Consider the following 12,819-nt stretch of genomic DNA (forward strand, 5'->3'; position numbering starts at 1 on the left):
ATGGATGCCCCAATGGTACAGAAGAACTTTGGGTGATTGTCCAGGCAGTGAGATGTCTCTGTCAATTCTAGAGTTTTGGAAGTTGCTTACAATGTACTTCCTGCTTACTTAGTTAATATATATCCTTCTGGAGTCTTTGATGGAGTTGAAGAATTTATAGTTATAGTTTTCCTTAGTTATGATAAAAGATAAAGTAGGTATAAATATTGTAACTGTAATTCTTGCTTGATATATGTTTTGTTATATGTGATTTTACTATGTTAAAGTTAAAGCCTTCCTTTTTGTTTAAACAGAAAAAGGGAAATGGTATGGGAGGTCATTCTGTTTATGTGTTGCTTTTATTGGTTAATGAATAAAGAAACTGCCTTGGCCTGTTGATAGAACAGAACTTAGGTAGGTGAGGAAAAACTGGACTGAATGCTGGGAGAAGGAAGGTGGAGAGAGAGAGACGCCATGTAGCCCTGCCAGAGACAAACACCGGAACTTTACCAGGTAAACCAAAGCCATGTGGTGAAGCACAGATTAATTGAGATGGGCTAAATCAATATGTAAGAGTTAGCCAATAAGAAGTTAGAGCTAATGGGTAAAGCAGTGATTTAATTAATATAGTTTCTGTGTGATTATTTCAGGTCTAAGCTAGCTGGGTGGCCTGGAACCAACAAGCAGCCTCCCACTACGGTGGAGTTTAGACTAAGGCAACTCCCAGGGGAGGGGGCTTGAAATGGAACCTCCTGCCCAGCATTCCAAAGATAGATGTCAGGGGCTGGGATGAGGCCCCTGACTATAATAAGGACAGGGAAAGACTTTGATCTCTGGTGTCCAGACTTGGCACGTTGTAGCAGGAAGAAGCAAGAGCAGCAAACCACCAGATCAACAATGGCACATGAGTAACACCTGCTCCAAGATAAAGGCTGTGCAGCACCCTCTGATGAGCTGCACTGAGGGTCTAGCCAGGAGGTAGGATGGGAGGGGCTGGTCTGGGGTGGGGCCAGGACAGGACCAGGTGAGTGATGCTCCTGCCTGTGACACAGAAGGAAGTGGCAGCAGGCAGTCTCACCTCCTTCATGTCTTCATAGAAGAGATAGAGAACAGGGTGAGAGCGCGTCAGCTCCCACCACTCCTTCACGTGCTGGTACCACGACCCATAGGACACTGGGGAAGGGAATGGGGCAGAGACAAGCCTGTCAGCTCCAGCTGTGCCCTAAGCTCCAGCTGTGCCATCGGCTCCAGCCCCCTCCGTGCTACAGACTCAGGTTCACCTTTCCCCTCCATGAAGTTCTCCAGGAAGCTGTCCCAGGTGCCTGGATCAGGGTGCACCTTGGCCATGTTGTAGAAGTTATAATAGGAGACGGCCACGTCCTTTGCATTTCTGGCAATGTAGATCACCTGCAGGGACAGACAGTCCCACACCCTCAGTACCAATCCTCACACACCAAACCCTACCCTGATCCTGGTGCCACCATGTGGTGTGTGTGTGTATGTGTGTGTTTTACTAGAAAGGGATGGTATATTTCTTTTGCTTTGTTTTATTGTTTTGTTCAGGCAGGGAGGGACAGAGCTCCCTATGTAGTCCTGGCTGTCCTGGAATTCACTCTGTATATCAAGCTGGGCTTAAACTTACAGAGATCTGCCTGTCTCTGATTTCTTAATGCTGGGATTATATGCATGTATCACCACGTCTAGCTGTCATTTTGTTTTGGGAAGAGGCGGGTAAACAGGGTCTTTCTATGTAACCATGGCTGACCTGGAACTCACTATGTAGACCAGGTTGACCTCGAACTCATGAAGTCCTATTGCTTCCACAGTGCTGAGACTAAAGGCATGTGACACCATGCCTGGCCCATCCTGTGTTCTTGTCACCCTTCACAGCACCCAATGGAGGTGGCAAAGGAGAAACAGGCTGGACTGTTGCTATCTTGTGGCATGGGTACCACTGCCCCGGGATTTATCCAGGGCTTGTTCCTGGCATGGGTTAGTTATGAGGGCACATTCCCCCAAAGCTCTCTTGTGGAAGGCTAGGTTGTAGCTGCGCAGTAGCACTGGGAAGTGGCTAGCTGGTGAAGACTGACCTAATGCAGGGATTGGTCCTACATATTTGGTGGCATTCCTGGGAGGTGCTGAGTGCCAGGAGGTTGGCTTGGCAGGAAAGATGTGCAGCATCAATGCTGTTGTGGTACCTTACTGATTTCCCATGATGCACTTCCATCATGACATCCTGCCTCCCCACAACCCAGAAAAAAGATTCAGTGTGTCCTGAAGCCATGAGTCAGAACAGACCCAGAGTTCTCTTTTATTCACATTGAGGATAAACAAGCTAACACAAAGGTCTAAAGCCAGGTTGGTCCCCAGGCGTGGGTCTTGCCAGCTCTCTCCCATGCTCTGTGAGAACCTTGTTCTGTGACCCCCTTCTCTTAGCTCTGCACTCTGAACCCACAACACTGAAAGATGGCCTCTCCCTTAATGAACCAGCTGAGACCTCGGCAACAGAGGACCAAGGTCTACCCAGGACTAACACTGCCCTGGCTTCTCACCTTGATCTCATTCAGCAAGCTATGGGGGACCAGAGACATGGGCAAGTTTGTCTTGAGGCTGTTGTGGGGCTGGTGTGTTTCCCAGAGCTTCAAGACCTAAGTGTGCCTAGGGGAGGGCTGGTGATCAGGACCCTCGGGGCTTCATTTCCCCAGGGTTCCCTCACATACCTGAGGGGACACTGGGGCTTTTGAACTCTAGGAAAGGACACCCAGATATAGATGAGGTCCAGTGACACTTCTCTGGGTTAACATCCTGATAGATCATGTCAAGTATCACACTGACCCAGGCAGTACCTGGAGAGGAGGAAGTGGAAGGTGAACCGGGCTGCAGGTGGAAGCTGCAGGCCTGGTGAGGAGACCCTTCTGGCTTCCCAGATTCAGGTGTGTGCTGATGAGCAGGTCATCAGGAAAGGCTTGCAGGTTTTGCTCTTCGGTCATCCCCTTGGCAAAGTATTTGACCGTCAGGATGGTCCGAAACAGTCAGCCCACTTCTGTTAGCAACACATCCCTACCGCCACCTAAGGCACTCCTACCTGAACATAAGGAGCAGGAGGCGTTGGGGTGCCAAACACTCAGCTGGAGCTCATGGAGCCAGCAAGTGCTAGGGCCGTGTGACTGGAAGGCTGATCTAACTCCAGGGCAGTGGGTACCATCTGGCTGTACAGCAGTTCACCTTTGTTCATATTATCACTCCTCCCTCTCTTCGATTGCATTCCAGGAACTCGGCCCAGAGGTTAGTTGTGGATCTCTGCATCTGCTTCCATCTGTTTCTGGATGAGGGTTCTGGCTTCTCTGGGATTGTGGACTGTAGACTGTTATCCTTTGCTTTATGTCTAATATGCACTTATGAGTAAGTACATACTACGTTTGTCTGGGTCAGGGTTACTGCGTTCAGAATTTTTTTTTTCTAGTTCCATCCATTTGCCTGCAAATTTCAAGATGTCATTGTTTTACTGCTGAGTTCTACTCCATTGTATAAATGTACCACATTTTCTTTATCCATTCTTCAGTTGAGGGGCATCTAGGTTGTTTCTAGGTTCTGACTATTATGAATAATGCTGCTTTGAATATAGTTGAGCAAGTATCCTTATGGTATGATTGAGCATCCTTTGGGTATATGCCCAAGAGCGATATTGCTGGGTCTTGAGGTAGACTGATTGCTAATTTTCTGAGAAATGGCCATACTGATTTCCACAGCTGCTGTGCAATTTTGCACTCCCACCAGCAATGGAGAAGTGTTCCCCTTACTCCAAATCCTCTCCAGCAGAAGTTGTCATCAGTGTTTTTTATCTTAGCCATTATGATTGGTGTAATATGGAATCTAAGTGTTGACAGAGGTTTCTGCCTCACCAGGTCCCACAGTCTTTCAGTCCCAAAGAAATGCACAGAGGTCTACATTAATCATAAACTGGTTGGCCTAGTAGCTCAGGCTTCTTTTAATTAATTCCTACAAATTATTACTTAATTCTTACATCTTAACCCATAATTCTTGTCTGTGTTAGCCACGTGGCATTCTCATCTGTGTCCTCTGTGTCTGGGTGACAACTGCAGACTGAGCTTTCTTCTTCCCAGAATTCTCCTGTTCTCGTTGCCCCACCTCTACTTCCTGCCTGGCTACTGGCCAATCAGCATTTTATTAAAAATAATACAAGTGACAGGATAAAAGACCACTGTCCCACAGCATCTAAGAGTTGTTTTGATTTGCATTTCTTTGAGGGCTAAGGATGATGATGATTTCTTTAAGCGTCTTTTGGCCATTTGAGATTCTTCTATTGAGAATTTTGTTTAGAACTGTACCCCATTTTTTAATTGGGTTATTTGGTAATTTGATGTCTAGTTTCTTTGAGTTGTCTAGTTTCTTGAGTTCTTTGTATATTTTGGAGATCTGGTGTTGGGTTGGTAAAGATCTTTTCTGATTGTGTAGGTTGCCATTTTGTCTTGTTGATCATGTCCTTTGCTTTACAGAAGTTTCTCAGTTTCGGAGGTCCCATTTATTGTTTCCCTCCATGTCTGTGCTACTGGGGTTATACTTAGGAAGTGGTCTCCTGTGCCAGTGTGTTCAAGTGTACTTCCCACTTTCTCTTCTAGAGGTTCAGTGTGGTTGGATTTTTGTTGAGGTCTTTGATCCACTTGGACTTGAGTCTTGTGCATGGTGACAGATATGGATCTATTTGCATTCTTCTAAGTGTCGACATCCAGTTTAGGATGCACTTCTTAGATCCCACCTGCCCAGCCCGTTTTCAACTTGGCATTAGGACAGAGAATAATTATTTGGGGCACTGAGCTTGTTTGGAGGTCAGAGGCTTCTGTGTGCATGAGCAAAATTAATGGTTCACTGGGGTTGCCCCACTGAGCTGGGATAAGCATGAAGAAAGAGCATAGATGGGGAAAGTCCGGGTGGAGGTCAGATAGGAGCTGCCCATATAACCAGAGCCAGCCTGTGGAACATGATGGAGCAAGGTGTTAGGCAGGCAAAGGCCGTCTGTCTTATCCACCCACCTCATGCAGGCACTCACCTGACTTAAAGAGGATCTGGCCTGTGGCCTCCTGGGCACACAGCTTATTGGGTACACAGCCTGGGGAGTGCAGGCTCTTTCACCTGTTTGTTTTGTGGAATGTACCCACAGGTGGGCTGTTTTGCTACACCTGGGTTTTGGCTCTGGAAACTCCACTGCTGCAGGACAGGTCCTTTTCTAACACACCAGGTCAAGGGAGAGAATGAAAGGGCAGGATGGGTGGGGCTAGTTTCCTTTCAGTTGGCTGCAGACCAGGCTGCAGACCAGCAGTGAGGAAAACAAGAGCTGAGGGTAGGGCTTCCTCAGGTTTTTCTAAGAACTTCCTGGTTTGTGAGAATTTGAAACTAGAGTGATAGGTGTGTAAACATCTGTCACAATCATTCTGCTGCTGTCTAAAACTTCTGTTTTCACAAACCCAAAGAATTCTTGTGAGTTCCAGGGAGTCGAATAGAAGGATCCACCTCAAACAGGTCAGATATACCCTTCTCAATTCCCTAGTCCTAAAAATTTTCCTAAACTTAACTTTGTCCTCTGTTCTGCCAATACCTTAAACAGGTATAAGAGACACCAGACAGTTCCATACCACAAACACTGGACAGGAACAAAGAGACCAACTACCCCAGGATATGACCAGCACCCAGCTTTCTCAGGTTCCCCCACAAGACAACGCCCACAAATAAGCAGGAAGCAGTCTTGATAATCTGCCTCCCTAATTCCTTTAACCTGTTGTGCCTAACCTCCCGCCTTTTTGTTATAAGAGATGGGAATGTAATGGTCTGTCCTGTCTCTTTAAGAGACAAGCCACGCCCACCCCCACCACCCCACCACCGAGGCAAGCTGATCTTCAGCTTCCAGCTTGAGTCCCTCTCTTTCCATCTCTCTCAAAGAGGCAACTTCTGTTTCTCTCTTCTCCCAACTTCTCCCTTTCCCCCATCTCTGCCCCCCCTCTCTCTTTCTGCTCCCCTTCCCTTCCTTCTATAACCCACTAAATAAATATCCAACTTCACTCTGCATGGCGTACCTAACCATCTCAGTCTCTCACCCACCACACGACTTCCTGCCTGGGACCCGGCTGCCTTCGTGGCCCGCCATGGTCTCGGGACCCGCTGCCCACTGCCTGCTGCTGCTTGGGGACCTTCAGCATGGTCTCATGGCCCATTGACCACTGCTGCCACTCGGGGACCTGCAGTGTTTCTGCCGCTGCTCCCCTGGGGGGGACTGCAGCATCTTATTTAAAGCATTACAGGGTGGACCTCATGAAGGGCCCATGGGTGGTTTAGAGCAGGGGGAAGCTGAGGAAATTACAGGGTCCTACGAGGACCCTCATTAGAACAGAAGGCCCTAGAAGGGAGCCCCACCTCATGATTCCTGGGAAGGGAGCCAGAGAGCAACATGTAGGTGAACTACAGGGCTCTGTAGAGAGCAGGAAGCCTCTTCCACCATTTTGGTCTCAAGTGTTTATGTAACTGGCCTGGCAGACATGATAGACCTAGTAGACTCTTGTGTCTCTCAAACTGTCTCTTAGACTATTGAAACAATGAACCCTGAAGAAATGGAAATTTCCTCCAGAAATATCATGCTGGGAAAAGAAAGGAGCCCAGCTAGAGGGGCAAGTTGTCTCCCTGAAAGAGATCTCACATAGTCCAACACCTCGTCCAACCTCCTGACAGGATGAGATGTTAGTGGTGGGTGTGACCAGACCTTGACAAGGACTGCGTGGGTGTGCATATCCGTGGACATCTATTTAAACTCAGTGAAGGACCTTGAAGATGGACTCAAGGGGTTTGCTGGACCCCTTTATCCCTCTTCCCACTATAAATGTCCCTTTTCTGCTCTGAACTTTTACTTTGGCTCTTCTGGTTGGATTACTGAGAATGGGTGGTCAGACCGACGTGGTATAGGTTGGAACTCACGGGTTCAGTAACACCTGGATTGAGAGCTCGCAGCAAGCTTTGCTCTGAGGGCTTGTGGGGCTCCCTGCAAACATCAGGGTTGGCAGAGGAATGGCGCATGAGACAAGGAGGAAACACATGGTTCAGCGCAACTCAGTAGCTGCTGTGGGTTCAAACTTCAAGAGTCTGGCACCAGGCAGCTTACTGTACACGTATTAAAGTGCAGTACAATTTTGGAGAAAGTCTCCTGGTGTAACACAGCCCTGTATGCGCAAGGAGACATGACTACACAGAAAGTCTTCTCAGAGTACCCGACACTTCATGAAGATGAGGTCGGTAGGCTGCTGCTGCGGTATCTTCACCAAGGGGAGGATCTGTCGTGGTCTCGGTCATACAGCTAGTGTAGAGGTCATCTGGGCTATTAGCCACCTCTGGTCCTGGTTGTGGGAGTTTTGGGGGAGCCAGGTACGGAGTGACCCTACAGATAAGACAGTGGCTACCCAGACTGTTAGCCACCTCCATTCCCAGGCTTCTGGGCAGAAAACATACATATTTTCCCTCGAAAAGGCAACCATGCATGTGTAACCTGGCTTCCCTGGTGCTTCTCTGTGAGTACAGGACCTGTGTGCTCTCAACAGAGGTGCGCAGGCTCCAAGCCACAGGCGCTGGTCTCCTGGGCTTCGGCTGTCAGCTTTGCATAGCCCAGCCTTACCTGAGGGATTCTCAGTGGGGGCCTGCCTCAGCCAGATGGACCTATGGGCATGTCTGTGGGGACGTTTTCTTTTTTTTTTTTTAAAGATTTATTTATTATGTATACATTCTGCCTCGATGTATGCCTGCATGCCAGAGCAGGGCGCCAGATCTCAGTACAGATGGTTGTGAGCCACCATGTGGTTGCTGGGAATTGAACTCAGGACCTCTGGAAGAGCAGCCAGTGCTCTTAACCTCTGAGCCATCTCTCCAGCCCCATGGGGGGGGGGCGTTTTCTTGATTGTTGATTGAGCTGAGAGGGCCCAGCTCACTGTGGACAGTGCCAGCCCTACGCAGGTCCTGGGTTGTGTAAGAGTCACTAAAGCACCACCAGAGAGACTGAGCGGGCAAGCAGTCTTCTCCCAGGGTCTGCTCTGGGTGCCTCACCGATGGGCCATTACCTGGAAGCATAAGAGGAAACAAGCTCTTTTCTCCCCAAGTCGCTGGTCCCAGGGTTTATCACAGTCACGGGAAAGCGAATGAACACAGTAACTGTTACCTCTGAGAAAGGCAAGGGAGTAGCAAGGCCACGTGGTCAGGTCCAGAGCCTCGTCTTCACTTCATCCCTTCCTGCCCTTCTCCGAGAAAACACCAGGAGGTACCCTGAACTCAGCTTTTTTTTATTGCGCCCGAGTAAAAGCTAAAGAACACTGAAGAGAGAGACAGAAAAGGGCCAGGGGTGAAAGTTGGGGACACGTGGGATCAGGTCTCTAGCAAGTCTGTCCAGTGCTCCTGGAAGGAAGGACAAAAGGGTAGGTCAGAGGTCGTCTAGGAGGACTGGGGGAGGTTGGGGCCAGAGCCAGCTCTCACCTCTTCTAATTCCAAGTCCTCTTCCTCCTCGGTGTCCACGTGGCACTGCCCGATCAGGCTTCCCCAGAGCAGAGACTTCTTACAGCTGCCAAACGGTGCAGTTGGTAGAGATGGCAGAGTCAGGCATCCCCAGGCCCCTCCACCTAGGCCCTGAGTGTCAAGGTGAGGTTCCCTAGCCAGGACTGAAACACGGGGCACCTTCTTTCCAGACCTACACAGGCTGGGGAGAAGCCTGGACTCACCTAGGACAATGACCCTCTAGGGGCAGAAGCTGCCCCGGCTCTTCCCGCAGGAACTCCGCTGCCAGGCAGACGATATGGGCTCTGAGGGGACAACCGGGGTGGGGGCAGCACAGGGGGCCTTCTTCATCCTGTCAGAGATGGCGGTAAGGAGACATGGGAGGAACTTGAAGTAACCAAGAGCAGCACGCAGCTCGTGAGACAAGAAAGAAACGGAAAAAGCAGGAAGCACACAGAAGAGCTATGACTTCAGGAGGCCAGGAAAGATCGACATGGTGGCTGGTTGCCCAGTCAGAGGCGCTAACGGCCCCGTAGTAGATACTGATGGGCCAGGAAACAGCCGAAAGTACCATTGTCCTCATGAGACTGGGTCAGGGTAGGCAAACTCTGGGGTCTCAGCCCTGATGTGCCCCTACCTGCAGCATACGTGCACACAGCATGCAGCTGCCCTTGGCGCCTCCATCCAGCTGGTGCTCGCTGTCAGTCTCACTTGCAGTGAGTCGCTTCGGGACCAAGGGCTGGGGTGGTACTGGCCCAAAGGCAATGGGCATGTGTGGTGGTGGCACTGGAGAAAGTTCATGGCGGAAGTCCGGTCGCAGCCAGCGCAGTGTTAGAGGGAGGCGCACCCAGGGAGGAACTCGGAGCATGTGTGCCAACACACGCAGGTGGAAGGCGAAGGACGCCTCGCTGCGCAGGCGCGGCCCCACATGAGTCAGGCGGCGTGAGGCTTGAGGATGCTGCCAGGCCCATTCAAACTATAGGAAGGGACACAGACAACAAAGTCAGGGCGGTCCTGGGCAAGGTCCTCTAGACAAACTCTAAACCCCCGGGCCAGCCCGTCCTTAAGACACCTTTCTTACCCGAAGGGCGGCTACAGCAGACGGAAAACCGTGCAGGATCAGCACCATGTCCCTTGGGAGAAGGCAAGGCCAATGAGTGAGTCCCTATCCCACCTCAATCCCGATAGCAGCTCAATGCCCCACCCCCACCCCGGCCTGTGTTCCAGTTCACAGCACTTCACACCTTGTCATTAGGGCTTGAACCTTTCATGGAGATGTAAATCCCACGCACCTGCACCTAGGCCAGTCCTTGATTCCTGTCCTTTCTAAGTAGTAGTGTTTTGGCCCTAGCCTTGCTGACCACCGCCCTTGATTCCAGTCTCCCCCCCCCCACACACACACACACAGGGCTTCTCTGTATAACCCTGGCTGTCCTGGAAGTTGCTCTGCAGACCAGGTTAACCTCGAACTCACAGAGATCCGCCCTCCTCTGCCTTCCAATAGCTGAGATTAAAAGCGTGCACTACCACCACCCGGTCTTTTTGTTTTGCTTTGTTTTTCCTGAGTCCAGTCTTTAAAACAATTTTTTTTACTGGTGTATATTAACTGTACAAAGTAACAGTTGCATCGACATTCTCCTACTTATGTAATGTATTCTGACATTACTTATTATAACCACTTCCCCATTTTTTTTGGCCTTCTTCCTCATTCCAAATAGTTACCTTCCTACTTTCATAACTTTTTCTTTAAATTCCGCATGGGAAATAAGTTGAGATATTGTTATATAACTTAACACGGTGATGTCCAGTTCCATCCACTTTCTTTCAAGGGATATAATTTCATTTACCATTATGGCTGAGTCAAATTGCATTTGGGGGCTGGAGAGGTGGTTCATTTAGGAGCACTTGCTCTCGCATAGAACCTGGGCTCTGAACTGTCTGTAACTCCCAGTCCAGGGGATCTGGCGCCCTCTTCTGACCTCTGCGGGCACTGCATGAACATGTTGCACTTAGGATGAAGGCAAAACACTCAATATGAATCAAATAAAAATAAACCGGTTTTTAAAAACTACATCTTGTATACGTCACATTCTTTCTTCTCCCACTCCCCTGTTAATGGGCTTGTGCTGGATAGTTTTATGTCAACTTGACACAAGGTGTCGTCATCAGAGAAGAGAGAGTCTCAACTGAGAAAATTCCTCCATAAGATCGAGCTGTATTCAAGCCTGTAGGGCATTTTATTAATTAGTGATTGATGGGGGGGGAGGGCGAGGCCCTTTGTGGGTGGTGCCATCCCTGGGCTGGTGGTCCTAGGTTCACGGCCTCTGCACCAGCTCTTTCTTGTTTGTCCTGACTTCCTCCAATGATGAACAGTGCTTGGGAAAGTAAGCCAAATAAATCTTTCCTTCCCAGGAAGCTTTTTGGTCACGGTGTTTCATCACAGCAATAGTAATCCTAAGACAAGCACTTTGGCTGACTTCATAACTTATCTTTTGTATTTAATTTTTTTCTTGGATTTATTTTAATATTTTATGTATATGAGTGTCTTTGCCTCTAAGGATGCAGAGGTCAGAAGAGGGCGTTCCATACCCTGGTACTGGAGTTACAGACCAGCCTTTAGCTTCTGATCTCGTTCCCCAATTAACCATCCCAAATCTTAACCCAGCGTTCACAGAGTCCACAAGGTGCCGCCCTCCCGCTAAGCTCGCCCGGGTGACAGGCCAGGGACTCAGCACCGCCCGCGATCACAGAAATGGTCCCGCCTCGGTCTTCGGGCTTCTGTCCAGGCGGCCCGCCTCCAATCCGGAGCCTTCCGGCAAGACTTCGGGGCCCTCTTACCAGGGTCCTCGCCCGCTGGTCCGCCAGGCGCCACCTTTTTTGCGACCGGCGTTGTGTTGCCGGACGCGACGAGCAGGATTGACAGTGAATCCCACGTACACGCGGCCCCGATGCCGAGGGTTCTGGCAGTAGAGCAGGTAGACACCGTAGAAGCGCCCCGGTCTTGCTGTATGTCCCATCGGAACTTTCTGGGTTGGAGGTCCGAAGTGGGGGGTGGTTTCTGGGACCTCGGACCTCGGAAAGGGCTGGGTAGCCAGGACTGCAAAACATTTGTTTAGGAAAAAGCACTCGAGGGTGATCGTCTAGCGCGCTGGAAACCCGGCAGCGCTGCTTGGTGCGCCACCTGCTGGCAGGAGGAGGATGTGCAAACGCGGCCGCAGCGCCCGCGGCCCTCCAGCCCAGCTCCGATTGGCTAACTGCTGGGGCGGAGCCTCCCAAGCGCTGTGCCAGGAGACGGAAGTGCTGCCTTCCAGTCCGCCTCAGGAAGGGCGGAAGTGAGCGGCGTGTGAGGAAGTGGCTTCAGTGAGGGCGGAAGGCGGGGCTCTGGGCACGCCTGCCTGTTCCCCCGCCGGGCTGTGACTATGGAACTCAGCGCGGAGTACCTCCGCGAGAAGCTGCGGCGGGACCTGGAGGCAGAGCATGTGGTGAGTGCGGGGACGGGGACTCGGGCGGCGGGGAAGGGCTCCAGGGCAAGCGCCCCATCGTCCGGGTCTTCTGCCGGCTAGGAGGTGGAGGACACGACTCTCAACCGTTGCGCGACCAGCTTCCGAGTCCTGGTGGTGTCCGCTAAGTTCGAGGGAAAGCCATTGCTCCAGAGACACCGGTGAGCCCCCGGGAGCCCCTCGCCCAGCGCTTTGGGCTCGGGGCGGTAGCCCAGGTCTCTGACCGCTCGGGTGGGGACTAACTCACCCCCAAGCCCCTCGATGTGGCCCATAACCCGAGGGTGCGCCTGCCTTTGTGGTTGGGCATCCGTCCTCTCCTCCAATCCCCACTTCCTGGAGACATCTCCGATCTCCCTGATCGTGCTCTCCTCGGAGCCCACCACCGCAGCCGAGGGCGGACATTTCTCATTCCCATCTCTCGCCCAGACTGGTGAATGAATGCCTAGCTGAAGAGCTCCCGCACATCCATGCCTTTGAGCAGAAAACTCTGACCCCAGAGCAGTGGACCCGAGAGCGGCGGAAATGAGGGACCCGGGCCTGAACAGCCATTAATTAAATTGTAAATCAGGTCCATTTGGTGTCAGTGTGCTGTTTGAGGTCTCTCAGGCTGAGTCAGGTACTTGGCTTTCCCCTCCCCCTCCTCCATCATTGTTTGAGCATCGTCCTGTCCTTTAGTCTCTGCCGAGGGTGTCTGTCACCAAGGTCCGCCCTCAGAAAGCAAGGTGTTCCTGCTCTGCCAACCGCCCAGGACCAGAAACCCTCAGCCTTTTCTTACCATCTCCTCTCCAGGATCCTGGAGGTA

At 51.0% G+C, this 12,819-nt stretch overlaps 2 protein-coding genes across 3 annotated transcripts; one reads left to right on the forward strand and one right to left on the reverse strand.

Annotated features, from left to right (window-relative positions):
• Positions 1-8,288: 8,288 nt before the first annotated feature.
• Positions 8,289-11,540, reverse strand: Slx1a (SLX1 homolog A, structure-specific endonuclease subunit). Of its 2 annotated transcripts, none has more exons than XM_050165919.1 (6): positions 11,356-11,540; positions 9,599-9,650; positions 9,155-9,493; positions 8,742-8,869; positions 8,500-8,584; positions 8,289-8,339 (listed from the first exon to the last, which is right to left on the reverse strand). In XM_050165919.1, the coding sequence occupies exons 1-6, from the start codon at positions 11,532-11,534 to the stop codon at positions 8,310-8,312; spliced, it is 813 nt and encodes a 270-aa protein (XP_050021876.1). In that variant the 5' UTR covers positions 11,535-11,540; the 3' UTR covers positions 8,289-8,309. The 2 variants fall into 2 exon arrangements, with proteins under 2 accessions (XP_050021876.1, XP_050021875.1); XM_050165918.1 differs by having other exon boundaries at positions 8,289-8,421.
• Positions 11,541-11,854: 314 nt separating this feature from the next.
• Positions 11,855-12,586, forward strand: Bola2b (bolA family member 2B). Its single transcript, XM_050165920.1, has 3 exons — positions 11,855-11,999; positions 12,081-12,178; positions 12,444-12,586. The coding sequence occupies exons 1-3, from the start codon at positions 11,937-11,939 to the stop codon at positions 12,541-12,543; spliced, it is 261 nt and encodes an 86-aa protein (XP_050021877.1). The 5' UTR covers positions 11,855-11,936; the 3' UTR covers positions 12,544-12,586.
• Positions 12,587-12,819: the final 233 nt, after the last annotated feature.

This window comes from Alexandromys fortis, unplaced genomic scaffold (assembly GCF_014885135.2).
Source record: "Alexandromys fortis isolate MF-2015 unplaced genomic scaffold, M_Fortis_MF-2015_v1.1 scaffold_146, whole genome shotgun sequence".
Taxonomy (NCBI): Eukaryota; Metazoa; Chordata; class Mammalia; order Rodentia; family Cricetidae; genus Alexandromys; species Alexandromys fortis.

Excerpts from the sequence above, each read along its gene's own strand:
- Slx1a (XM_050165919.1), bottom strand. The coding sequence starts at position 11,534 with ATGGGACATACAGCAAGACCGGGGCGCTTCTACGGTGTCTACCTGCTC. Across the intron at positions 9,651-11,355 it reads ACCAGCGGGCGAGGACCCTG|GGACATGGTGCTGATCCTGC; the intron begins GTAAGAGGGCCC and ends CCTTCTCCCAAG. Across the intron at positions 8,585-8,741 it reads CTAGAGGGTCATTGTCCTAG|CTGTAAGAAGTCTCTGCTCT; the intron begins GTGAGTCCAGGC and ends ACCGTTTGGCAG.
- Bola2b (XM_050165920.1), top strand. The coding sequence starts at position 11,937 with ATGGAACTCAGCGCGGAGTACCTCCGCGAGAAGCTGCGGCGGGACCTG. Across the intron at positions 12,000-12,080 it reads ACCTGGAGGCAGAGCATGTG|GAGGTGGAGGACACGACTCT; the intron begins GTGAGTGCGGGG and ends TCTGCCGGCTAG. Across the intron at positions 12,179-12,443 it reads CCATTGCTCCAGAGACACCG|ACTGGTGAATGAATGCCTAG; the intron begins GTGAGCCCCCGG and ends TCTCTCGCCCAG.